Consider the following 26,630-nt stretch of genomic DNA (forward strand, 5'->3'; position numbering starts at 1 on the left):
AATGATGTCATTTTTTTTTACATTTTTTCAAGTGAAGAAAAGCTTCTGCAGAGCATGGAGCAGAATTGCACATTCATTTCAGGAGTGGAAGGCATCTTTCCTGAATATCTAAAACATTTTCAAACTGCACTTGTACATTACGAAAGATCCGCGCAACAGCACACAAGGACGACGGCACCTCTGTGCAACTAAGCCCAGCTTTGGAAGTGCTGACATAGCACCCCGCAAGAAAATTACGGGGCTTTACCCCGCTAGTAAACGAGTAGCCTGGAGCTCGGCAATTATGCATTTGTCATTGTTGCAAAAGAAAGCCCTTGGCTTTGATTATTTTTAGAGGAGATGAGCAACAGCAAAGGTTGTGAGTAGTTCCACAATCCATGAAGAGCACTTTGAGGTGTATTTTAAGATGACCAGGAAGCAGTTTTAAAGCCTTCTACAGAGACGACTTGGTAAATTTTCATATTATGATAGCGGGCTGCCGTTTTTTTTTTTTTTTTAAACCATAATTTCTCATGTACATTGTGTGACCCTCCCCCCAAAAAATGTCTTCGACAATAGTGCATATTGTACTTAAGTATAGTAAAAGTTACAAAAGTCCTTCAGAGTAAAATGAGTGAGATTTTTTTTTTCTTTCTTTTAAACTGGTATCAATTGAGCTTTTTTTTTTTTTTTTTAAAGTTTTCATCATAATTAGGTTCACATTTCAAATGGGCAAACGTTTTGGTTCAGGTGCCACATTAAAATACTAATGTAAAATATGACAGGAGGGACAAATCACAAACAGATGATTACATATAAAAAATCAACGACAAAAAAATGTCAATACTTGGGTTTACTTTTAATGAGAACTGTTGTACGTTGATCACTTTTTTTTTTTTTGCGCCAGTGCTTCAAAGTCTGGTGTTAGTTTTTGTTGTAATTCCCAGAACAGCAGCTGCTAAGTGCAATAATATCACTAGCATTAGTTTAGCTCAATCCAAGATGCAGGATGTTTACATTCAGCGGAATTTCACGGCTGCAAATAGCAACACCTAGTTTTGCCTTTCGTATCCTGAATTTTACACCGTAACGAGACATATTTTTTTTGCGAAGAGGCGTTTTGTAGCCTGAATTTTTTGTTGCATGAGATGTTCGTAAGTAGAGGTACCACTGTATTGTAAATTCTTCACTAAGACAGTCCATGACGGATTCATGACAGCTCACTTTGGGATGACCCACAATGCATTGCTCACTTAACATGCTAATAAAACAGTATTATTATAAAAAATCTTACACATCCAAGATTGTCTGTATTTGGCTCTTATAACAATCCCGTCTTTGCATCCTTCCAGTTACTGAGTCGCAAGGACAAGGCCACATTTGACCGTCTCGACTTCCTGATGTCCAAAGAGGATAATTACAAGCGTTTGCGGGACTACATTAGCAGCCAGAGCATGGTGTCATGTATACCATACCTAGGTAAAACACACGCACACACACCTTACATTAACCTTTAGCCCATAAACATAATCATGCCGAGGCCTCAAAGGTCTTTTATGTAAAAAGAAGTTCCTATTTAGTGTGGACATAAAAAAATTCCCAAAGCAGGATTCGGAAAAATAAATTATCTGCTTTATTTTCCCTGAATATATTCATTTGGCTCCCTGTTTTAAAGCACCAATGTTCCTTCAGCTAGAGCGCGTGTAATCAGGGAGAAATTGAGGAAGAACTTTTTTCTTTCTGGTTTTATATATACAGCCTTTTCTTGCTTTGGCGCCAAGGTGACATCACACAGCATTTCCAGCAAGGACAATCCTCACGTGTGTTTTATGGCTGTACTGTCCATTCTGAGTTTGTCTTGACAGATTTTCTACTTCCATATCGTTGCTACTAAAATGCAGCCAGAATTTTTGTTTGCGCAAATGCAGCAAAAGAAAGCTCAATAGCTTATCTACAGAGACTTGAGTTGTATGAAAGTGATGTGTGAGTGACTCCTGTCATTCAGGCCTGGTAGACACGCTTGACACACACTGCCTTCTTGTCTGCACCTTTCACAGTGGCACTCTGTTCAACGCTCTGATTAACTCGTTCCTGTTCACACAAGTCAATCGCGTCCACAAAGAGACCACAGAGAGGCGTGTTCACCTTCTTTAAAAAGCTTCAAGTTATTTAGTCCCCCTTGTCTTGGAATAGCATTGATTACAAATCTCGCATCGTGTCTGAGAATTTACAAGCTCGAACATTGGTCAATTCTTGCCCTTCTCGCTACATTTATGCTGCCTTTAAAAGCAATTATGTATTGTTCTTTTTTTAATGTTAGGTCTTTTTGCATTTTGGGGTAAATTTATTTTGATATTTTGTATTTTTATAAAATTATAGAAAATCAGCCTACCATTTTCGTCATCGTTCCGTCATCATATAACACTCACTGCATACTTCGTTGTGTTGAAAGCAATTGTCACTTTCCCTTTGTCAATCGACACCCCCACCAAACAAACCCTCCCAGCCGCCAAAGTTTCTTCAGCTTTGTAAATGTCACTGCTGTGCTCATTCATACCCATGGCAATCCAGTTTTTCCATGCCTTGTGCACCATGGTCCTATTTTGCATACACATCGCTGCAGCTGAGGGGTAAAGAACACTTCCATTTTTTTCCAAAATACTTTTAATAAGATAAAATCAATGACAACTGGAAGTGTGTCACGCTCTTCCTTTCTTTCTTACAAGGAACCCCCCACCCCACCCCTTCACTCAGCCATCGGATTTCTGAAACAGCGCTGGAGTGTTTTTTACCGTAAGACGTTCGTGGCAGTATGCATGAATATCAGCTGGTATAAGACTTAAAACCAATGAAAATGGAGAGAACAGATAAATGTTTGACATAATTATGAGAAAGAACTCTGTGCAAGGTTCATTCATCACATGGGCTTTCAAAATTGGCTAACAAATGACATTACTGGGCTAAATATCAATAGTTAAAATTGCGCTTACCATAAATACCCACCAATGGGGAAAAACAGAGTTGCAAAAGTGGCATTGTGAACATTTTGGCCTGAGTAGAATGAAACTTCTTAAGTTAAACTGTCAGACGTAAAGGCCCAAGGTAATTTACACACCGAAGAAACAGAAATTATTGTGACACTCAAAAATGAATATCCAGTCGTATTCATCAGCCCTTCATATGACCATATTTTGATAGGAAATAACCATTTGGTGCTCCTGAGAAATATCTTCTTTTGTTAAAAAATAAAATACAATAAGACCATTGTTTCCACCGGGAGGCTTGAGTGTATACTTATTTTTCCAGGACCTTTAGGCTAGATTTAAGACGTATGGCTCAAGTGACACAATTCTGAATTTATTTTTTTCCCCCTGACTTGAAGTTCAGGACAGTTTCAATTCATTTCGGCAGTAGAGCCGCTTCGAGTCCTCAAGTTCTTATAAAAATGTATGCAGTGGTTTGTTCCTGCACACCTCATCGTGAATGGCAGTCTTTCTCCTCATACTTGTTCAGTGTTTATTCACGGATACATTTTTAATTAAAAATGGCAGGAGAATCGAGTGTGTCACTGTGGCGACGTTCTAGTCAATGGGTCGGATCATCAAGCGCACAGATTTGAGCGAGTAGAACCCCCCTCCGTATTCGGCCCAGAAAATCCCATCCTGAAACTTGCTCCGGTAAACTCCGCCGCTGTACCACACGCCGTTCAAGTTGGTCTGGCCGCACGCATTGTACCACCAGCCACCTTTGTGGAAGTGGGCACAGTTACCTTGAGGAAGAACACAATGATAGCATTAAGCAGAAGAATAGCTTATTGTGAAGTGGCAATATAAAGTCAGTTGTGTGAAGTAGCAAAGTGAACAGATTCTTCTCTCCTTAAATTTTTTTTTTCCTGATGACTTTTTACTTTTAGGCTTGTTTCTTTTCTCAACCGCTGGATGATGATGCAACATAAGAGACTTTGTCTCAACTGTGGTTGAACTCATCTGATTGAGATGTTGGCCAGAGACAGAGCATTAACCGTAATAATGCAACAAATTCAGACTACAAGCTATTCCCCATCCATGGCCACATTTAAGAGAACTGTTTTGTTGTCATCTGGTCCAAGAATGATTTGTGGCAAATGTTTTTCTTCTCGGTACAAGCAATATAGAAGCTTATTTAGATCGGACCCCCCCCCCCCCCATGTTAAGCCATCAAAATGGGTATTGTATATTAACAAATATGTGTAAACGTTAGTTTCCATGTGAGTACATTTTACTGTGTACATTTCAATTCAATCAAAGGACTTAAATCAATACGTTGAATAGTCACAATTCGTCTTTTGCAAACTCGTATTCAGTGTTTTTGTGCCAAAGCAATAGAAGCATTACTTTGGCAACATCTCAGTAACAAGAAACTATGTTGAAGTCCAGCTTAATTTAGACAAAAGTAGGGCTTTGATAATATCATGTGGCATCCTAATGCCAAAGAACTATGTTATGGTGGGTTGAGGGGTTTCATTTAAGCAAAAGTCGTACTTTGCTGCCATCTTTTGGCATCTATTTGGAATTATTAACCATTTGTTGGGGACGCCATATTACGCAATGATATTTGCAAGTCCTGACAGGACTCGTTTTCCCTTTGATGCACATTCGTACTTTTGCCAAGTATCTGTAGTTTTACCTCAGACGATCACCTACCTGAGAAGGCGTCCTTGTCTCGATCCAGCGTGGTGAATTGTTTGCCGTTATGGCTGGTGAAGGAGTCGCCGGCATTGCCCTGGTAAGCCCCCAGCCTTAGGCGGTAGCCCTCGCTCTCTGACTCCAGGCGGAAACTGCCGTACTCGGCGTACACCTTTTTGCCGTTCCAGTCCTCCAGCTCCACCATCAGCTTGTAGTCACCCTGCTTACCTAGGTTGTAGATGTTCTCCAGCCCGAGCCAGTGTTCGCCGTCGATGTTGCCAAAGCCTCTCTGTGAGGGGGTAGGATGATTCATTTTCAGCAGTCGAGCTTGCTTTTAATTTTCCCAAAGGCGCCTAATGACTTTATTACCCATTAACATGAGCGAGATCATTTTCACATCCCCGTCCCCCAATCTGACATGACAGGAGCCTGGTGGAAAATGCCTAATTTTTATTTATGCAATACGAGGGATTTATGGACCTGTTGTAAACTTTTAACCTTTTATATGCAAAGACAAAAAATACAAATTTCTACTTCTGTTTTAAGTTGACGCAACTTCAGCCTTTTTGGGGGGGGATGTGCATGAAAAATATTTCAAAGCTCATTTCGTCGTAGGAAAATGATCTAAATTCCAGAGGTTGGTGTAAACAACTCTCAAAACTCATTTAGAATAATTTTCTATATGTGAAGGGTAAAAAAAAAATCTATTTAAAATGGGGAAACTTGATTTTTGTGGGGAGGGACATTTTTTTTAGTTTAAAGCCCTATTCCTCAGCCTTTAGTGTTAGTTGATATGATATTTTGCGACATTACCCAGCGACTTGTAGCCTAAATATAGTTTTATATGCCAGCCATGGTGGCCCGATCAACGATGCGACCAGTCATGTAGAGTGCAACTAATAAGATCTTCTTGGAGTTTAAATGTGGCTGAGGTCTGCAATCAAGGAAAATAAAAATACATTTTTATTCATTGAGCTGATCTTGTATCAAAACTGCAGTTCATCAGTTTGTATTTCACTGTAGCTTGACTTAAACACATTCACAACTACTAAGATGCCATTCTTTCAGTGGTGTCACATAGCAGTGTTGATCTCTTAATGCACTTTTTTATGACGCTCCCTGAGCAGAAATTTTCAGGATGGAGTTGTGTATGGTAATGAAGTCATGAGCCAAATGGCTGACACAAGGGAAAGGTTAAACACATCCTACATATTTGTCTCAGCCTACCTACTCTGCTAATTTTGTATATTTGCGTTTCGGTCCTTGGCCATGACTGCAGTTTGTTTGAAAACCTGCCGCTAAACTGTTTATAGTCACGGAACCCGTGTTCATGTAGTGCCCTTGAAATGAACCCTCCAGCCATCCACTTTTATATATTGACATCCATGGTTTAGGAGTCCTGATGGAGACCATACCAGAGGTGAGGGACTTGTCTTTGCTATATTTTTGTCACAGTAACTTGAGACTTACTTCAAATTTGAGGGTTAAAACTTGAGACTTACTTAAGGATATTTGAAACATACCTTGTAATTCTCCCAGTTGCGAAAGAAATTAACCGAGCCGTCTCGCCTCCTCTGTAACACAGTCCAGCCGCCGTTGTCGAGGCCGTGTTCGCACCATACTTGGATCAGCTGTTCGCTGCCGTCGGTCTTGAGCAGGTACATCCCACTTGTGGTGTGACCGGCTTTTCGCACCTGAAAACAGTCTTTGAATGGACCTGAAGTTTAACACAAACAAAATTGAAATGAAATAAGATTCCAGGTGTGATTTGACTGTCGCACCCTGCAAAAGATGAACATAAAAAAATAAAAAAATTAGATAAATTTTAAAAATAAATGTTTCAATGATACCTTGAATCCATTCATCCATCCGTTTTCTTAGCCGCTTATCCTCACAAGGGTTGCGGGAGTGCTGGAGCCTATCCCAGCTGTCGATGGGGAAGAGGCAGGATACATTCTAAACTGGTTGCCAGCCTATCGCAGGGCACATGGAGACAGATAATAGTCGCACTCGCAATCACACCTGAGGGCAATTTTAGAGTGTCCAAATAATGTTGCATGTTTTTGGGATGTGGGAGGAAATCGGATTGTCCGGAGAAAACCCATGCAGGCACGGGGAGAACATGCAAACTCCACATAGGTGGGTCCGGGATTGAACCCCGGGACCTCAGAACTGTGAGGCCAACGCTTTACAGCTGATCCACCGTGCTGCCAGATACCCTGAATATAAACCTAAATTAATCATAAAATGTAGACATAAAATATGAATTAAAAAATTATTTTGAAAAAAGAAAAATTGAATATGAAATCTAAAATACAAATTGTAACCTAATAAAAACAATGGAAAATAATCTTAAATACAATTAAAAAAAATACCAATTAAAATAAAATATAAGGATAACAAAATATGTAATAAGTACTCAGATCTATAATGCCAAAAAATATGCAAGATTAAAATAAAATGTATTTTGCTGGAATCACATTCCTAAGCATCTTGATCATTAAACCAATCCAGAAAAAAAGTGCCCATGTCCGAAGGGGATCCAAAACATCTCCTTTCAACCACAACCCTCCGAACATCCTGCCGTCTAAAGCCATCTAAACACATTTTGATTGTTGTGTGAATGAATCTTCACAACTGCATGGCCCCAAAGCAGAAGTAGCTGAATCATCCCAAAGTGTTTCCTCAGTTTACCCTTGTGTGTTATTAAACCAGGATGAACGCCGGCGTTGCATGGGGGCGCCTAAAGGCCAATGGAACACAGTTTTCTCAGCTGAATGTAGGGTCCCACCAGGACTCAGCGTAAGGCCCCCTGGTATTTATACCGTAACGTTCTTTCAACAAGCTTCTAGTTTTCTACAGATGGGTCTCCTGCACATTCCCCTGTTCCTCTTCGTTTGGTCAATGTCACATCACTTGTGCAAACACGGCTTGTTTGCAAAATAAATCGAACCAAAAAGCCACAGAGGTTTCAAAATGGGGCTTAAATAGTCCAAACTGTGGTCAGCTAATGTGTATTTATAGTTATGGTGAGCATGCGTGGAGTACAATCTATTGGTGGTTGATGCTGTATTTTTGGCGGTGGAGATATTACCTTTTTCCTCCCATGGAAACTGTTGTTTGATTGTTGAATAGTTGTTTGAACCAGTTTATACTGTAATGGCAATGAAATGAAAGTGTTATTTTAAACCTCCACATTCACTGTGAGCGATCTGTACCAAACCCCCTTACATCGATGGTGTCAATATTGACGTTTGTTGAACCGTACACATAAAACAAGCAATCCATCTGAGCTGCTGCAAAAAGCCCAGTATTTGAACTGCAGTATGGATGAGACATTGTGAGAACGAGTGGGGGGGAGCAAGTTCACAAACTGCATGGAGGTGGAAGAATATGCCATCACAACACAAAAGAAGGCATGTCGAATTTAATATTTATGACCTGCGAGTGTTTTTCCAACAAATATTTACTTTAAGTATGACTTCACTACTCTGTGAGGTTTGTGAGCTACTACGGCAAGTTTTGACTTGCATATAAATACGAGTTACTTTGTCACCCTTGTACGCAATTCAAGACCAGGAGTCCATGGTTGTTTACCAAATAAATGCGGGATGGTGTCGGGAAACTGCCCTTAGTTTTTCATGCAAATATTTACTGTATGTAGATTGGTGGTAAATTGTTCACATGATAGGTTAGCGATTGGTCCATTTGAGTTATGGTTGGCACTATTGGGTGCAAATTTGAGTTATGTCACTGCCGTAGGGGTGAAATTTTAAATGTCATGTTGAATTTGGATGCTTTTGTTTTATGTACTCCATTTCTTGTTTTACTGAGCACCAATATGGCCATGTAGACTGGATGTTCAAACTCTAGTAAGGATTTGTTCCTTCCTAGTTCCTTCTTGCTGTTGGACCAAAATCTGGTCTAGGTAATTGGGTACATATGCTCACTGAGTACCGCCAATGGAAGACTGGAAGGTTTCACTGTCTCACTTACATGCCAAGGATGTATCAGATGTGTTTTTTGTCTGCACGCTAAAAGACTATTCAAGATGGTAGTCTGCAAAAAGTTACTAAAACTAGTGAGGGAAAGGAATCAATATGTGACTGATCAACTATAGGATAAACTGACATTTAGTTAGTGTCTCTCTTTCAATGTTCAAAATTGCTCTTTCAATGCAAACATCATTTTGGCCAGAATTATGATTCCCAGGTGAGTTTGCAGAGGTCTTTATGGACGAAGATAAAATTCTCGTAGCTGTTGTCATGTTGTTCTTTACAACGCAGACTGAGCGAGTCAACAGCACCTCTCCTGATGTCGCCAACTAATATACTCCATTTTGTTTTAGTTGCTTGAACAGATCATTTAATCCCCGTAATCAATTCACACGATCAACAGAATTCTTTACCATCAAATGTTTGATTATTATACACATCCATAAAGTGATCTGAATGTTTGTACAGTGATACCTCTGCGTACGAAGTTAATCTGTTCTGGAAGTGGCTTCGTAACAGATTTTTTTTCAAGTAGAAGCTCTTTTTACATCTAAGCAGCTTAATGGGCTGTGGTCTACTACTAACCAATGCTTATGTAGTAGTAAAGTCATCAAAGTATTTTTGTGTGTGAAATAATGTAAATAAATAAATGATAAAGCTTTAAATTTTTGCTAAATATTTTTGTTGCTGCCTTACTTTGGATTGATCTGTTTTTTTCCCCCCAAAATAGTTTTCCTAGAATATTTTGCATTTCTAGTCTAATAGTCGGCGGAAGGTGTCTGGTGTTCTATGTGACAGAAGAGTATCCCCCAGGATGAAGGGCAAAGTTTATAAAACAGTGGTGAGGCCGCCCATGATGCAAGGATTAGAGATGGTGGCTCTGAAGAAACAACAGGAAGCAGAAGTTGAGGTGGCAGAAATGAAGATGCTGAGGTTCTTGCTTGGTATGAGCAGGTTGGATAGGATTAGAAATGAGCTCATTAGAGGAACAACCAAAGTTGGATGTTTTGGAGACAAGGTGAGAGAGAGAGAGAGAGAGGACTTGGATGGATGGTTGGTTTGGACATATTCAGAGGCAAGAGAGTGAGTACATTGGTAGAAGGGTGCTGAGGATGGAGTGCCAGGCAAAAGAGCGAGAGGAAGACCAAAGAAAAGATTAATGGATGTTGTGTTGTGAGGGACGACATGAGGACAGCGGGTGTTAAGAGAGGAGGATGCATGAGATAGGCTGAGATGGAAAATGATGACATGTTGTGGCGACCCCTTAACAGGACAAGCCGAAAGAAAAAGAAGTCATTGTCTAAAAGTATATATTGCAAATTTTCACATCTGTAATTTTTATTGGACATTGTTTTTTAAAATCTATTTTGTTATCCCGCAGCTAGAATTGGAAACCATGTATTTGTTGTGTACTTTTTAGTTCATTGTATGTCTGTTTTAAAAATGAATCTGAAAAAATAAATATAGAAACCGAATTTGGCTATAGCAGCTAAGTGCGCCTTGTTCCATGTAGCCTTGTATTTTTAGGCCTCTCAGTAAACTGTAAAGTTTCCTTCGTTACTGCCAACATACTCGATTGGACATTTTGGAGAGGGTATACGGGCATGTGGAGGCCACATACGTAATGGGGCTGCACCTTGAGAAAATGGATCTTCATGTCTTTGGCTGGTTATAGGGGACTGACTCCCTGTAAGTCTCCGTTTGAGCTGATAAGATATATCCTCTACAGAGTTAAAGTCTGGAAACATTGCCAGTATAAAAGCTTCCATTACTTGCCCCGGACTCTTGTTGTTTTGGCTTTTGATATCAGGACCATTGTAAACCAACAACCTCAATGTATAACCGGTACCCACCGTCAGAAGTGAGTGTTCCCTGCGGCGGCGGAGGGTCAATTCCAATGGGGCTTGAAGTGGGCGAGTTTGTGCGCGATCCTCGCGAAAACCCCCGGTTGTTGTTGTCTCGCTGTATTTCGTTGGTGAAGCGGTTGTTTATTGGTATGGTCTGCGGCACCACCTGAACCAGCGGGGGTACTGCAGGCAGTTCGCTGCGCCCCGCAGGCCTCAGGCAATGCTCCTCTAGTGCCGAAATGAGAACGGACTGGTTGTTGACCACCCCGGCCATGGTGGCGAAGCGGGCCTCCAGCTCCCTGTACCTGGAGTTCAGCCGCATCATCTCCGAGGTCACGTTGAGGACGCGATTCTCCAGCTGGGCCAGCTCCAGGGAATTGTCCCGCTTCCTGATGATCTCATGCAACAGCTGCATGTAAAGCTGGGTCACCCTGGAGTTCATGTTCCTGCTCTCTTTCCTCAGCAGCTTCATCTCATTCACCAGGTTACCGTCTACGTCCACCACCAGCTGCAGCATGTCAATTTCGCGCCGCTGTTTGCTCAGCACCTCCCGCACGTCTGCGAGGTCCATGCGGGTCACTCTGTCCTTATCTGGCTCAGGTCCTGTCGAACTGGCACAGATGGGACCTGATAACAGATGACACGCAGGCAAGAAGAAGTCAAGAACACCTACAAACCCATTCACCGTGACTTCACATGCACTTCCGGGTGGCAATAGCTCCGATTGCACTGCTAGTAAACAACCCCTTCTATGACGTTTGGCCAAAGCACAGCAATTGGCAAAACAGGGAAAATCGCTTATTATAACCTTCTTTTCTAACGCCGTAGTTTGAATGTGTGAAGTGTCAGACGAAAAGATGAGGTAAATTTCCTGGGAGGAAGTTCATCTATAGTTAAAATAATCAAGAGACCGGCGAATTTAACTGACTTCGGTTGTTAGGATTAGTGGCTCAGACGATGCTCATTTGACAATGAAATGAATATGCCACGATAGTGCTGATGTTCGGTATACATTGTTTTACTAAATTTCTCAAAAGACAACACAACCGAACATTTTGTACGTACTGTATCGGGGAGAAAAGGTTTTCCACAAAACCAATGAGTTGCGTCATACTCTTGCCTCTTCAGAAAAGGCTGTTTTGCCCCTTGGCGGTCTTGTGACCTTTACAGCAATTTATTGTGCCACCTTCATCAGCTCTAATGTCCTCACTCTGAGATGCCACTGGATTGATTTTGTTTTTTTAAGTTTACCCCAAATTTCATGTCTGTGTCCTTGTTTTCAATTTGTCAGTGATAGTCACTCATTTTCTGCCACACGGAAGTACCCTGGTGCCTACTGTTTACAGACATATGAACACCAAACGGGATGTTTTCGTGTTGTCCTTAGATCTTTTGCCTCTTGTCAAAAGTGACTGAGAGTGATTGATAGCATTTGTGGTTTTGTGCATGCCTCTAATTTGGGAGTAAATTGAATTTCAAGCCAAGGTTCAGATGATAGCTGTCCTATTTAGCCTATCTGCATGTACTGGTAAAGCTTGGTCAAACGAAAGGCTTCTAGGATGAAAAAAAATGTCCATTTGTCCTTGTTTCAATACCTTTTAGAATGAAATTACCTGGATGTATGAGAATACATGAAGAACAGGCAAAAATGCAAACGCTTCCAACCTGTAATTTTCTGCTGAGGCACCAGGAAGGTGTAGGAACACTTTTTGGTGTTGGGATCCACAGGAGCTCTTTTAGTTCTTTGTATAGACGTCTCTTTGGCCCTCTGTGTTTCCCTGGAGTTCTTGCAGGAACTTCCCACCCATAGGGAAATGCAGAGTAGGGTGCACAGGCTCCACATCAGCCCCTGCATTGCTGCTTTGGTGGTTGGTGGACAGCTGCTCTGTTCCCTTCCTCCAAGGTGCCCAGGGCCCCCCTGAGTGAACACAAGAGCTTTGAAGTCCAGTGGTTCTCAAATCGGGGTCTTTGAACTGTAACTTAGGGGTCAGAAAATAATTTGCAATAGAATATGCATACTGTACCTACATATAGGGACGAGGGAGCATTCAAATGTAAATAATGAAAAGCTTTCATATGATGGTGACATAACACAAATATAACCCTGCAAAAAATGTCATTTTTATTTTAGGACAAAAAGTCTGCTGTGATGGGCTCCAGCTCACCCATGACCCAAATGATAAGTGGTACAGAAAAGTGATAAATGGAGCCCTATATTTGCAGTAGGAGTCCTTTTTTCAAGAACACATATTTGTCGTATTTGAGATTTTTTGTTTTAGAATAATTAAGTCTCCACCACAATAAATAGGGTTTCTTTGTATAAGTACAGTATGAATAGCCATGTTTTATTTTGTATGAATGCGAAGTAATGAAGCAAAGCGACGTTATTCTACCTTCCAACATTTAGTGGAAGAGCATTGAATGGTTCTGCTTATCAAGAACAAGGATGCATTATTTGTAGTGAATAAATACTCATTTCCACATCACTTAAGTCTTTGGGGTTCACTATTAGAGTGGAATTAAAAATTTAATAACTATGTTGTCAGGAGGACTGTTGGTGCAATCTTTAATTCCTGGGCCCTAGGCAATCATCACCGCCTCACGGCTCCCCGATTCTGTATTTAAAACAAACAACTTGTCATTTCTATCCATTTTAAACAGGTGGGAGTGGATGATAGCTATGTTTAAAATGTTCAAGTGAAAAACCGCTTCTTGAAGCTCAATGATACGTTTGCCAGTGGTATTCAAGCAGTTAAACTGCCTCATCAAGTTCCTCTCAAAATGTCAAACATATTAACCCATCGTTGAGGAAGCACGAGACCTTCAATTTCATACCTAATGCTTAGAGAGGAGATGCTACAGAGCCGGGAACTCAATTGGCCAGATTGTATGAACTTGTGTCGGTCTCATTAATTTAAAAAAAAAAAAAAAAATGGGTAGTTGTCGCAATTCTGCTGTTACACCATGCTTTGAAACCATTATGTAGCATAGTGCAATGCAACACCAAGGCTGGATTGAAAGGAGTGCCCATTTCTGATTCAATCTGTACACCGATGACATAAATACCAATTATGCTACTTGGGAGCAAAAAATGAGAATTGTCACTTGAACACTGCAACATAAATCCAGCCTAAGCTTGCCTCAGACCATATATCTTTCAACAAGGCACCAATTAGTCTTTATCCTCATTTAGTCTTAATTCTATTCCTGTTTTCCATCAAAGAACTGGCGGAGCAATGATGACGCCATCCCATTTAGCTCCCTGGCCTTGACCTTTCCTTCTAATCTGGCGACATAGCTCCTGACAGTCAGTCTTGACTCATCGCAAAGACCACAAAACCTGGTACCCTCTGTGTCTCCCTGTATGACGCCATTGTGGTTCTTGTGGGATTTTGCCAACTCCCCGTGGTCCGTTGGGAGGTGTGTTTAAAAAGGGACAGGGTTATGGCAATCGTTCTTGTGTGTGTTGCTATCCAGCTGAGTTGCTCATCTTTCCAGCAGCTAGCCGATAGCTTTGAGACAAAGGTTGGGAAAAAATTTAGGTGGTAGCAGTACATTGACACTGCACGAGAAAGGATTAAAGCCATTGCACGTATTGTGAAAAAACTTTATAAATTGACAGTCCCCCCCCCACAAAATTTTTATATGTATAATTGTCTCTTCTTTGGGATGTAAAACTCATGCAGTATAGGGTTTGTTTGGTATTGATTTGAGAAGTCTTGAATCTTCCATTTCTTGCCCTGGATGAATGCCTTAGTTTTGTTTTTGTTTTTTGATTTTTGGGGGTGTGAGGGCGTAGGGGGAAGTATTTCTTGAATCATGACAAGGGGGCCTCAGTTTACAGCGGTGATGTCAGCAAAATGGGTATGTATGTAAAAACGCACTGTAGTCTGTTGTAACATGCTATCACAGTAGAAAAGTCAGAATTATAGTACAGGTATTTGTATTAAAAAACCCTTGTCGACCATAAATAACACGTGTTATGCATGTTTTGGCGCTGGATTGGTGAGGTAGGTCATGGTATTGCTAGTAAGCCACTCATTGATTAGAATTTTTTTTTTCTATTATTCCCTATTCGTATTTGCACTCGTTTCGTGGGCCATTTCCTCTCGTGTAATCACACTTTCTGCCCTCTTGCACGTTCTGGTTTCAGCTAAATCACTTAGACTGAAAGCGATCTGGCACAAAAAGGGAAACTCTATCCTGGTTTCTCTACCTGAATAGCAATAGGATTAATTCCATCTCTCGTCTTGTTCATCAATCTTGACAAAAGCGCGGGTTCAGTAACATAGCTGTAAAAACAGCAAAAGTCAGCATGCAACAAAGAAGCTGCCACAGGCCTCTAACCCCGCCCCCCTTTGCTGTATATTTTGGCAACAAGGCCAGCATTATAATTCTTTCTAAGTGCATAGCCGGGTCCTCAATCTTCTAACAGTTATTAACAGGCTTCTCCTCCTGGCTCACTATTTCTGCACTTTTTAATTCAGCTACTTTGCTTTTCTTGGCACAGCCATGAAAAGAATGACTGTATTTTGTGTCACCTACTTGCTTTGTACTTTGGATCACACGCTCTTTTGAATTTTAGTCAGTGTTCAGTCTAAATAAGGGTGGTGCAAACTTTCTTTGTTATTAAGATTGGACAAAGGGACCAGGTCATTTCTAGATGAGGTAAAAATAAACAAATGTGCAAAACTTTAAGGGATAAAATAATTTGTTTACCGGTATTCTTGTGCAAATCATTTGTTGAGTCATGATTAATTAACTAATTAGACTGGTGGATTAATCCAAAGATGTTAATGTACACCGCTGTTCAAAGATTTAGGGATCACTTGTTTTTTTTTTTGTTTTTTTTCTTTGTTTTTTGTTGTTGTTGTTGTTTAGGGATCACTCATTATTGCTTTATTTTCTAAATGCACTTTTTTAACATTATCTAGACTGTATTTGGGGCTGCATGGTGGATCAACTGGAAAGCATTGGCCTCACAGTTCTGAGGTCCCGGGTTCAATCCCAGAGCCACCTATGTGGAGTTTGTATGTTCTCCCCATGCCTGTTTGGGTTTTCTCCGGGCACTCCGGTTTCCTCCCACATCCCAAAAATATGCAACATTAATTGGACGCTCTAAATTGCCCTAGATGTGATTATGAGTGTGGCTGTTTGTCTCGACGTGCCCTGCGATTGGCTGGCAACCAGCTCAGGGTGTACCCCGCCTCCTGCCCGTTGACAGCTGGGATAGGCTGCAGCACTCTGCAACCCTCGTGAGGATAAGCGGCAAAGAAAATGGATGGATGGATGCATCGACTGTATTTGAAAATACATACATACAAAACATTACTAACTGACTCCAAAATATTGTGTATGAACTATTGTTTTACAAATAAAACATTTGGGGGGATATGAATAAAAAAAACTTACTGGACTCTTAATAATTTAAATGTAATGTAAATGCCAGATTAAACATTGGAGGAAAAATTACTTTTCCCACCCAAGTTTTAGGTCAACCCTGATTATTACCAAGTGTTAGCTTCAAATATTGTTTTATATGGTGTACATATGTAATTTGTTAGCTTTTTGTCCGATGCCTTTTTTTTTTTTTTTATCGGGGGGACCGTGTAATCAATTTGACAGTGTAAAATTGTTTGGTTCGGTAGAGGAGTGGGCTGTACGTGTACAGAGAGCCCTCCAAGTGATTGATAATTATGGTGTTTTTTTTTAAAGGTTTTTCGCCCAACTTGTTCTTAAAGCATAAAACTATTTCAGACTCTGCATAAAGAGGACTTGAGAGTTGTTTTTTTCTTTTTCTTTTTTGTTTTTTTTTTGCATCTGTTCTTTTAATAATTAAAGCATTAGGTAGCAGTCTATTGCAGTTCCTGATGCTTTTCCCTCTTCTCTGCACATATTTATGCCACAGAAATAATAGCTTATGTATGTTGAGGAGGGGAAAGAAATGAGCTGTGACTTCACTGAGCAAAACAGCTTATGCATTGCAACCAGACAAAAACATTGATTCCCTCATTTGGTTTACATCATAACCAGTGTAGGAATCATGCACAAACCAGGTGACAGTCCAGATTTACACTATCAAATTTTGATTTAGTGCTAATATCTGATTTAAAACAAATGTTTTTACTAGGATAGCTGCATCTGGTTTGGGCAAAATACTTCCTAGGAGTCAGTCAAAATATAAGCCCTGGAATTCACACCGATAATGCCCGGCATTCTGTTCATTTTCAAGCTTGGTTACTGGAACTTTTTCATGCATCCTGTTATGATAGACACGTCCACCCAATTTCCTTTCAATCTGTAACACTGATGTTTGGGGGATTTTTTTGTTTTGTTTTGTTTTTGTTTTTCTAAATCAATCATCATCAAAACTCAATACCATACACCACCTCCATAAGACAAAAAATGTGTCCACCATGTCTGCTTCCAATAAGGGGACATTTTGGTAAATTTTTTTAGTTGGACTTCCTTAAAAACTTACTCAGTAGTGTGACCGAGAAAATTGGTTCGTGGTGCCAGGCTCACCGATTTGTATCTCCGCTCAGCAGCATGTCATCATTTTGTCACTAGGTAAGACATTTATACACAAATTCAGATTATGTATTTGCATTCATCCCTGCTATTCATTGTCATACATTTTTGACAAAAAATTTATTTGAAATCAGAGGTCATCCTCATTGGTGACAAGGAAATACTCAATTATCCACCTATTTCTCAGTTTATGCTCAGGCATGGTGTGGCATGGTTTAGATGGTAGAGTAGTCTTCTCATAACCCGAAGGTTGTGGGTTCAACCTTCAAACCTTGGGTCCATGTCAAAGTGTCTTTGAACAAGATACTGAACCTAAAGTTGATGCGCTGCCATTAGTAGATAAATGAGAAAACAGTGATAAAGTGCTTTAAGTACTTTGAAGATGAAGTGAAAGTTAAAATCCATTTGGTGGAGAAAAGTCACATTTTTGTTATTTAGTGCAAATTAAACTAAATTAAATGCAAATGAAAATTGGGGAAAAAAATCCTAATTAATCCTAGAAACAATAATTTGATACGGTTTGTTTGCTTTATGGCCTCTTTCAAGTGTACTCCTGTGCGCTGGCGGGTGCTCGTATTGCATCACCTGATGCTGGGCGGCCCTTTTGTGAAACTTGGGGTGAACACGGCACAAATTGTCGCTATGCGCAGAATACTGCGGAGATCATCTCTTGTGATTGGTCCATTTTAGTCACATGCTGTGAGGACGCATATACCAACAACACTGTCGCTTTCTTGATAAATTTTGTAATATAATCAAACATAAAATCTAGTCATCTAAGTTAATTTGTTCTTGCAAAGACTGTTCTGCGAGCAACATTGTGACTTTGTTCCTTGTTCCGGAAAAAAAAAATGTCACCCGTAATTGACCATAAACTCTACGCAAACTCCACACTGTGTTGCCCTAGCCAACCCCAGCCGTAGCGACACCCGCTGACTTGGGTTACGCTCTAGTACAAAAGAAAACTGCACACGGGGATAGGCACTGTGATGTCACAACGGTGACCGCCCCCATGAGTACAAAGAAGCTTTTAAATAACGATGTGGCAGGCTGGATCTGGCCCCCAACCCTTGAGTTTGATGCCTGTGATACGATAAACCTGGACTTGATTCAAACTCATTATGTTTCATGGACACAATAGTATATTTTTCAAGTGCTGATGCATTTTCCACCCATCAGGCTATGTGGATTGTTCCAGACGCCAATCCTCACTGTCTGCGATGATTTACCAAAGCTGTAACCTGGGAAATATGTGTATTGTTTTATAGCCCACATGCTGTATTTCTCAGCCCAAAAAAAAAAAAAAAAAAATGCCCCTCTGAATTTTCGACTCTCCCATTTGTCCAAAAGGTCCCTAAAGCAACAACAAACAAGATAATGTCATGACTTTTACACGAGGACACTGTCGAGCTGTGGTCCATTCCTTTATTTTGGACATCATGTCATCAGCCACTGTATGTGCCACACACAAACTGACTCCCTCAGTCTACTTGCTGACACAGATGTTACACTGCTAACGTCCAAATAGTGTTGGAGAAAGTGGTGAAAAAAAGTTTTGGTAAGCAGAACAAAGCCAAAGATGTAAAGTGAGCACAGTATGGTGGCTGACCTTTTTTGACCCAAAAATAAAGCCTTTAAAAAGAAAAATGCCTTCCAAAGATTAGCGGTCACCACCGGCACGGGATGGAAAATGCTTTTGCGTTGCCGTACGTGTGGCAGTGTTTTACATCTCGCTGTTAAACACGACATATGGTACATATTAAAAAATTGAGCTACGGAGGATTTTCTTCACTAAGCGGGACTAAAGTCAGTGGTCGTGTCGAACACTTCTCTCGGGATTAAAAGGTGAAAGATGGGGCGCCGGGTGGGATAGTTGTTTTTCCAAATTAAGTACCTCCCTTTGGAGAAGATGTCTTGCTCGCTTGCTACTGCTCTGTCTCACCTTGGTAGCACCCCCGAAAGAGACTCCACAGCACCCCCCACCTCCATCTGTTTTCCTTCTCGTTGTGAAGCATGTTGGCTGATGGTCAGGTCAGAGGTCTATACGGTGGATTAGGGTGCAGTCTCAGCCTTCCTCAAACTAACATCCACCCCCAAGCCTCCCACCACCACCAACAACACCCATATGCTGCTTCAGTCAATTGCTCTTTGTGGGGAACTGAACCACCTAACCCCCACCCTGGTCTCTTCTTCTTTTTAGGAGTAAATCCACAAAGATAAGACTTGACTTATGTAGATTATCCAGTTGCTTTGTTTCAATTTTTACAGGTAAGAGTGAGTTTATAGGTGGGGGCAGTAGGCGTGGCGGGGTGGGGGGGGTTATCAGATTCTGACATTATGATCACCCTGAGCAGTTTTACGGTAACATAATTATAGCTCTGAAATGCATCACTTTAAAATGTTTGGATAAATACCTTTCTTTTTAATCAACATGCCATAGTTTTGTATAAGTAAATGTGAGAAACTTTTTTAAAAAAAACATGTAATACAACAGTAAAAGTGCCGGTACATATATCTCAGATGATGAGGAGCCACTTCACTGTTCCTCTCTGCTTTGTGAAGTATCGGAAAAGGGAGCTGATGTTAGTCACTAGTTATTTGCCTCGGTAACATGTCTATTGCATTTATTTTATCAAGACACGCTAACCCACGTAGCCGGTACATTTCAGGACAAGGTAATCATAATGTATTCACAGTAATTACCCTGAGTTTCTTAGTGATGGGTGGCACTAAATGTGATATCTTATTTAAAGTATTCTCTCTTCTACTAGTCACATTTTATATATATATATATATATATATATATATATATATATCGTGTTCTACCAAGCACCCAAATAAATCCCAAAAGAGATGACTTTTTCCACACGAGAGGAAATGTCGTTGAGTTCACTCCCTCCTTGCGCTAACAACAAGAAGGTGGGGGCTGTGTCACTTTGCCTGGACTCAGCTCATACCGCCACTTGAAAGTTTTAGTGGTTTTGAAACTGTGACTTATTAAAACCGCAGTGTACCTTGAAACCAGTAACCGTTCATGCCTAATAAGCAGAGGTAGGGAAAAAATTACATGCATATTCTTGGTTACTGCACTTAAGTGTGTGTATGCGTTAAAGGTATCTTGGTTTTATTTTCTGTACTCCTTTTACCTTTACTGCTTAAATTTGGAAAAAATAAATCTGTATTTCCTATTCCTTAATTTTCAAAATAGGCTTGTTACTTTTTTAACTTGCAGATGATGAGATAATGTAAATAGAGCAGTAAAATCAATTGCAGTTGAACTTGTGATATTTCCCACCCATGGCTTGATTTCAAAGAAAGAATTGTTGGGTAATGTCATTTCTGAGAATGATTTGCGGCGAATGCGTTGTCTTGTGGCAGCTGAAAAACCACCAGCTTCCTTCCTTCAAAAAATGATCGTGTGTGTGGGGGGGGGGGCATGAATGATATATCATAAGATGATTTTTTTTTTTTTTTTTATCCCCCCTCTCAGGTTTCATCATTAGCCTAATTTATTTTTTTTTTTCCAGTTGACAACATTGGGAAAACTGAACATGCGCTTTTTTTTTATTGGAATGTTTGTGTGCAGATTTAAAAATAAAAAATATTCAACTGGGTGTTGCATATATGATGGTGAAATTCTACTTGTAAATTTTGTACTTATTTATTTTGGTAAAGGTTTTAAATCAGTAGTTCTACAGTTTGTTTGGGCCTTTTTTTTTTAATTTATTTAATTTTTTTTACACACGTACTTTCGCGCAGTGCATGAGTACTTTTGCCACCTGTGATTGTCTGTAGATTCTCAAATCATCCTGGTCAGGGCAAAAGTTGAATGGAAGCAAACAAGAGTCCAGTTGCCTCTGTTCATCTATTGTGGAAAGAGTAATCCATATAGTATGGCCCTCTTTTGCTCTTTCCCTCTCGGTCTGTCGCACTCTGTCAAGATAACGACTCACCAATCTACTAAAACCCTCCTCCATCACTGCATGACACACAACCTTCTGTGTGCTTCACTCAAACACATGGGCATTGTATTAAAACATGTTAACTGTTGGAAATTCCCACTGTTGGAGCCCCTTGTGGTGGGTTCTCCCCTCTTGACGTAATATAGTGAGTGCCGCTGGGAACTTGAGGCTTGAACCGCCTGGGGCTCTGGGGTAGAATGGAGAACCAGAAGGGAATTAAAACCCTTAATTCTAAGGCTTCACCTCTGTTATTGTTTCTCCTCACTGTGTTTTCATCCCAGAGTGAATGAAAATGCTAAAGTTGAGTTGCATTTCCATGTATATCCTCACATACTTTGTTGGGTTCCTCCTCCTATCCAGTGATGTCCTGTCAACTGTGTCTAGGGTTCTCATTAAAGAGCAAGCAGCAGGTACAACTGCCCCATTCCCATTTAATACCAATATCAATGTGTTTTTCCTTGTACATTTCAAGTGGCAAACATCCTACATGGCTTTATTTACACAGATGGTACACAAATGTAATGATGGACACACCTCTATTTGTAGCATATTTACCCATCAGTTGACATCCATGATTTTGTTATAGTTAACATATACATATATACATGCTTTAAATTTTCGTTGTTGTTGTTTGGGTAGATGTGGTGATGTACATACGTAAATTGTAGGTGTATTTCCTTGGTATATCCAATCCAGCTGTTAACATAGCAGTTGCATGCATTCTCACTTTCATTCACATTTGGATGAGCCTGGGTCGTTTTCTTTATTTTTTTTGTTCTTTCTTTCTTCCTTTTAATTTCTGACGGCTATCCCAATTGATGTTATACCAGTACTGTACAGAGGTATTTTAATGTCAAAAGTAGCATGGTTGTGTTTTATGCATTTATTAATTAATTAATTAATTCATTCATTCATTCATAACTGATATTTTTCAGAGGCCAGCACGCCGAACCACAGGTTAGGATGTCTGCCTCACATTTCTGAGGACCTGGGTTAAAATCCGGTCTTGGCTGTGTGAGTTTTTTCTCTGGGTACTCCAGTTTCCACCCACATCCCAAAAACATGCATGGTAGGTTAATTGAGGACTTAATTGTACACCCCGGACTGGATGCCACTCAGTCACAGGACACAAACAAGTGTTCTTGTTCTCACACCTGTAGACAATTTAGTCTCCAATAAACATGTCTGAAGTGTATCCCAGCTGACTTTTAGCATCCTGCATTGGTCGCAAACTAAATCACAAGCCACAAACAAGCATTCACACACCAATGGACAATTTTGTCTTCAATCAACCTAACGTATGTTTTTGAATTTGGGAGGAAGCCGGAGTACCCACCAAAAGTCCACGCAACCAAGGGGATAATGTGCAAACTGCACACGGGAAACCTGGAGCCAAGATTTGAACTCAAACACAAAACTGTGAGGCCAATGCGCTAACCGCTAGTTCATCATCCTGACCTCTGATTGTACTCTGGTAATCCACATTTATTTTGCAGCTGATTCACGAGGCAGGTTGATGTTGTGTTTCGCATCTCTCCCTCACGAGAGGTTTAGTTTTGAGTCTTGGCTCAGGAAAATTTAGCTGTTTGGCCCTTGAATGCTTGCAATTATGAATTGTATTCCCTTTCACACAAAAAAAAACAATTCTGTCAGCCAATCACCAGACAGCACTGTGTTTCGCTCCACCCTCCATTAAATTCTGTATTGCAACATATTACCTGAGTTGGGGCTTTTGGATCATCGAGAATGGAATTGCAATAAAATGTAACTCAATCAGACCAGACTTTTTGGTGGAAATGCGACTCAGAATCTTCTTTTAGTATCATCTAACCAAACATTTGCACTGAAGCCCTAGTAGCATTACCTCTACATATGCATTGAGTCTATCAACTGAGTCATTCGTTGAACATCTTTCTCGCACATGGCCTCGGGTCAAACATTTAAATCAGTCAGCCGGCGCTGCCTGAGCAAGCTATCAATCTCCCTCCAAATTTGACAGCCACTCATGCACTTCCCAAATATCTTAAAACCTGCTTGACTGTCAAGAAAGTTGTGGATTTCTAAGATAGGTTTACAGTGACCCGCAGTCTCAGGTGAGCATTGGAATGTCCTGGATGTACGTCAAGCAGCTGCTCAATCTTTTTATATCTACATCTTCTCTTACCCTTTTATTTTCCAGACTTATCGGAGCTATGGGTAAATATTATGATGTGCTGTGGACTTTGGGAAGACAAGGTCTTTGTCCCTCTTTTACTCCCGAGCTTGGCATATTTGAAAAGCCAGTCCCTTCCCTGCCCATCAATTACAGATGTTCTGCTGAGTACAATATTTTCCACCATTAGACTGACCATCATTTGCTGTCTTTTTTTTTTTTTTTTATATATAGCTGTGACTTCATTGATTCCAACTGGAGAAGTACCAGTCTGGCTCAGGTGGAGCTATTTCTTTAAGAGGCAAAAAAAAAAAGGGGGGGAGGAAAAAAAAATCTCCCAATCTCTCCCATCTGATCGGGTCAACCTTCCTCAAGTGTTTTGGCAGGAATGTCGCTTCCTTCCTCTTGTGCTTTCTCTCACTGCTGCTGCTAGGCCGACACACATTAAAATGTCACTGAAGGATTCCGAAGCGACTCCCGTCCTGCATTGACACAGTTGTCATGATGCAGTCACGTGTTTTCCTGCGCCTGACACCGTTCTAGAGAAGATTAGTTCTGCTAAATAGTTCTGTCTGTAGCTTCCAGGCATGAAAGCTCTGCAGACCGCCCCCTACACACATCCCCAGAGACATTCAAACTCCCTTAAAAAAAAAAAAAGTGTCTTGCGCACAGGCTGACCAAGGAGAACATATGCGTACCTTTTTCTTAGCAGTAAAGATGCACGTCCAGCAGTTAGGGTTTGGCGTTATCGCTGTGTTGTGATTTCACCGAGCAGCAGCGTCCAGGATTCATGTCTGTCTTCTTGTTCTCCTTTTTGCCCTGCCGCTGACAAAATTGACGTGGTATTATTCTAGCTACAGAAAGCTACTTCCGAAAGCTACGTGCCGGGCCAAGGTTCACAAGCCGGCCTCTCGCACAGCACTGAACTCCTGACGACTGATGCCTCCAGTTTTTCCACAAAGGATGGGGGTGACTCAAAAAGGGAGGGAAGGGGAGGATGAGGAGGAGGAGGAGAAGGGGTGTGGTAGTTCCTTACCCCCCCCCTTTCCACCCCTGTGTTTTCTTTGGAGTGGCCCATCCTACTTCTGATGTCACTGATTTGAGTAAAAGGAATGCCATTTTTAACCCACTTCTTGGTTAAAAAAAAAAAAATACAAATCTTGTCATCTCTGGCGCATTCCAAAGCAACAGGTGGTGGTGCAATTATTGTTGGACCGTATGGCCATTTTAGATCATAAAGTAGAAGAAAGTCAAGTCATAGTGAGTCTGTTATCTTGATGACGACCTTCAATTGAGAGAAAATGTAAATTTCACCCTAAGCAAATGACAAATCATCTTGTTGTGTGAATTGTGTTGAGATTTTTTATGCCGGAGCAGCTTCAATAAGTGAGATGCATGCACCGATTTCGAAAATAATCAACACATCTGTGTTGTGACTGCTCTTGTAGAGACGACCAACACTTGGATGTTATGGTATCCACACTGAGCTATGTGAGGCAGCACAGTGCCACACGAAATCCAAATTACTGGAAAATACAAAGTAGGAAGAAGCTCATCAGTGGCTTGACACAACTCTGTGCTACACATGTAATTTTTGTAATTAAGATTGTGGCTATTGAATAGGTTTAACGTACGATTTTTGGCACTGACCATTTAGCAGCAAATTGGGAAGGAAAATTAATCAATAACACAATCCATCCCACAGGATAATCACTCAGTAATCTTTGGGAGAGATCCAATAATCTGTCCTTTGCTGACTTTGATGAAGATGGAAAAAATAGGGATCAAATTTGGCCCGTTTATCAATACGTTTGTACCTCGCTTGAACTAGGTTGCAGTTGCACATTGTTCTTATTTTTCTTGTGAATGATGAGGCTGTATTCATTCATATTCATTGGTTTTTGGTATGTGTATATCCAGCTGTGTCTCATTTTTTTTCTCAAAAAACATGTAGGATAAAGTCACAAGTCTAATCGAGGTTAATCCAACAATCAGGGCTTTGCTGACCTTGATCGAAATCCGACTCAAATTCAGCGCAATTATCAGTATGTGTGTACCCCGTTGAACCTGATTGCTCTTTTGGAGGGCTGCCTCGCAGCTTCCAGCCACCTGATTGCCCACTTTCTTTTCCCACAGTGGGTAGCGACTCATTATTGCACAGAGGCAGCTGCAGAGATCCAATTGATTGGCTGCGTTGTTGGAGCTGTCCTTATTGCGGGCGTGTAGTCTGACCCTGCCTACTCTACTCTTATCGTCACCGTCCTCTCCTTACAACAAAACCGCAGACGGGATCTTTTTTTTTTTTTTACCCCCCATCCCCAGTTTCACCGATGCAGACAGTGATATTCCATGACCTCATTCATACTTAAATAACTTGTCACTTGCAATCATCTCCAGTTTTGTGTTTGTGTACGTGTCGGTGTTCATTTTATTCAGGGGGAGAGTTCTGTTGAAATTCTTGGTGTGTTTGGTTGAGCCCGTTGGTTCTCTCACTTCTGTCCATTTTTTTTCAGTCACTTTCATTTCATCTTGTCCCAGCTGCTGCCTTTTATGTGAGCCAGACAACGTGGGTCTGCTAGAAACAAGCCAAGGTGTAGCTGACATGTTAACTGCGCGATGAGTTGCGTTCCATCTGTTTTTAATTTAATTGTTAAAGGCGAGATATTATAGAAAATTGACTTTTGAATTGGCTTTGATGCAAATAATTTTCTCTGGAGTGTCTACCGTTTAAGTGTGAATTTACCAAACCTAGTGCATGTTTTGTTCACTGATTATTTCTGAGAATGTCTGTCTGCCAGCCGACATAAATATGCTTTACACTGGATTTCTCTCCCCATGACAGAATCAGATTGGTTGGCCAAAGAACCAGAGCCACTTTGAAAATGTAAAATAGCCAGTGATGGAAACTCCCTAGCGGTGGTGTTCATTCGCAATCTCATTGTGGAGGGGTGAAACATTCCACTGGTGCCCAGACATACAAGTTACGAGCTGTTACTTGGTCAATTGCGGCATGTTATTAAGACATCAGGGAACGGTTTTAAATTGTCAAAAAAAAAAAAAAAAAAAAAAACATCCTTTATGGGGCAGCACGTGGCGCAGCTGGAAGGCATTGGCCTCACAGTTCTGAGGACCCAGGTTCAATCTCAGCTGTCCCTTGTGTTGTTTGTCATGCGAGGGGAAAGAATCCAAGCAAGAATGTCCAAGACTGTCAAAAGAGGACAGGGAAGACTCTGATGGGAAGATGCTTCACTCCGCAGGGAGTTGGTGTTTTTACTCATCGACGTAGTGAAACATAACACGAGACGGACCGCGCTCACCCCTCAGATCTGGCATCTGGCCCCATTAGCGCTCCCAGTCTTGTTTGTGTATTTGCCTTTCCTTTGTAATGATCTGAAATGTTATTTTGACACCGCCAACAGATGGCTTTTGTCCCCATCTGACTCATAACGAGGAAGTCAAGTCAAGTCGATGCGATGAATTTTAAGCCAACCATTGTATCG

The 26,630-nt window shown here is 40.8% G+C and overlaps 2 protein-coding genes across 4 annotated transcripts in view; one reads left to right on the forward strand and one right to left on the reverse strand.

Annotated features, from left to right (window-relative positions):
• Nucleotides 1–26,630, forward strand: part of ralgps2 (Ral GEF with PH domain and SH3 binding motif 2) — an 88,121-nt gene that overhangs the window by 48,822 nt on the left and 12,669 nt on the right. For all 3 annotated transcript variants that reach the window (XM_061825440.1, XM_061825439.1, XM_061825441.1), the window contains one exon: nucleotides 1,332–1,458. In XM_061825440.1, the coding sequence (XP_061681424.1) occupies nucleotides 1,332–1,458 (127 nt within the window). The remainder of the gene's footprint in view (nucleotides 1–1,331; nucleotides 1,459–26,630) is intronic.
• On the reverse strand, nucleotides 2,718–24,084 carry angptl1a (angiopoietin-like 1a). The gene is made up of 6 exons (XM_061826191.1): nucleotides 23,829–24,084; nucleotides 12,151–12,403; nucleotides 10,492–11,112; nucleotides 6,167–6,360; nucleotides 4,662–4,932; nucleotides 2,718–3,748 (listed from the first exon to the last, which is right to left on the reverse strand). The coding sequence occupies exons 2-6, from the start codon at nucleotides 12,338–12,340 to the stop codon at nucleotides 3,561–3,563; spliced, it is 1,464 nt and encodes a 487-aa protein (XP_061682175.1). The 5' UTR covers nucleotides 12,341–12,403; nucleotides 23,829–24,084; the 3' UTR covers nucleotides 2,718–3,560.

The sequence above is a fragment of the Syngnathoides biaculeatus genome, chromosome 7 (genome assembly GCF_019802595.1).
Source record: "Syngnathoides biaculeatus isolate LvHL_M chromosome 7, ASM1980259v1, whole genome shotgun sequence".
NCBI lineage: Eukaryota > Metazoa > Chordata > Actinopteri > Syngnathiformes > Syngnathidae > Syngnathoides > Syngnathoides biaculeatus.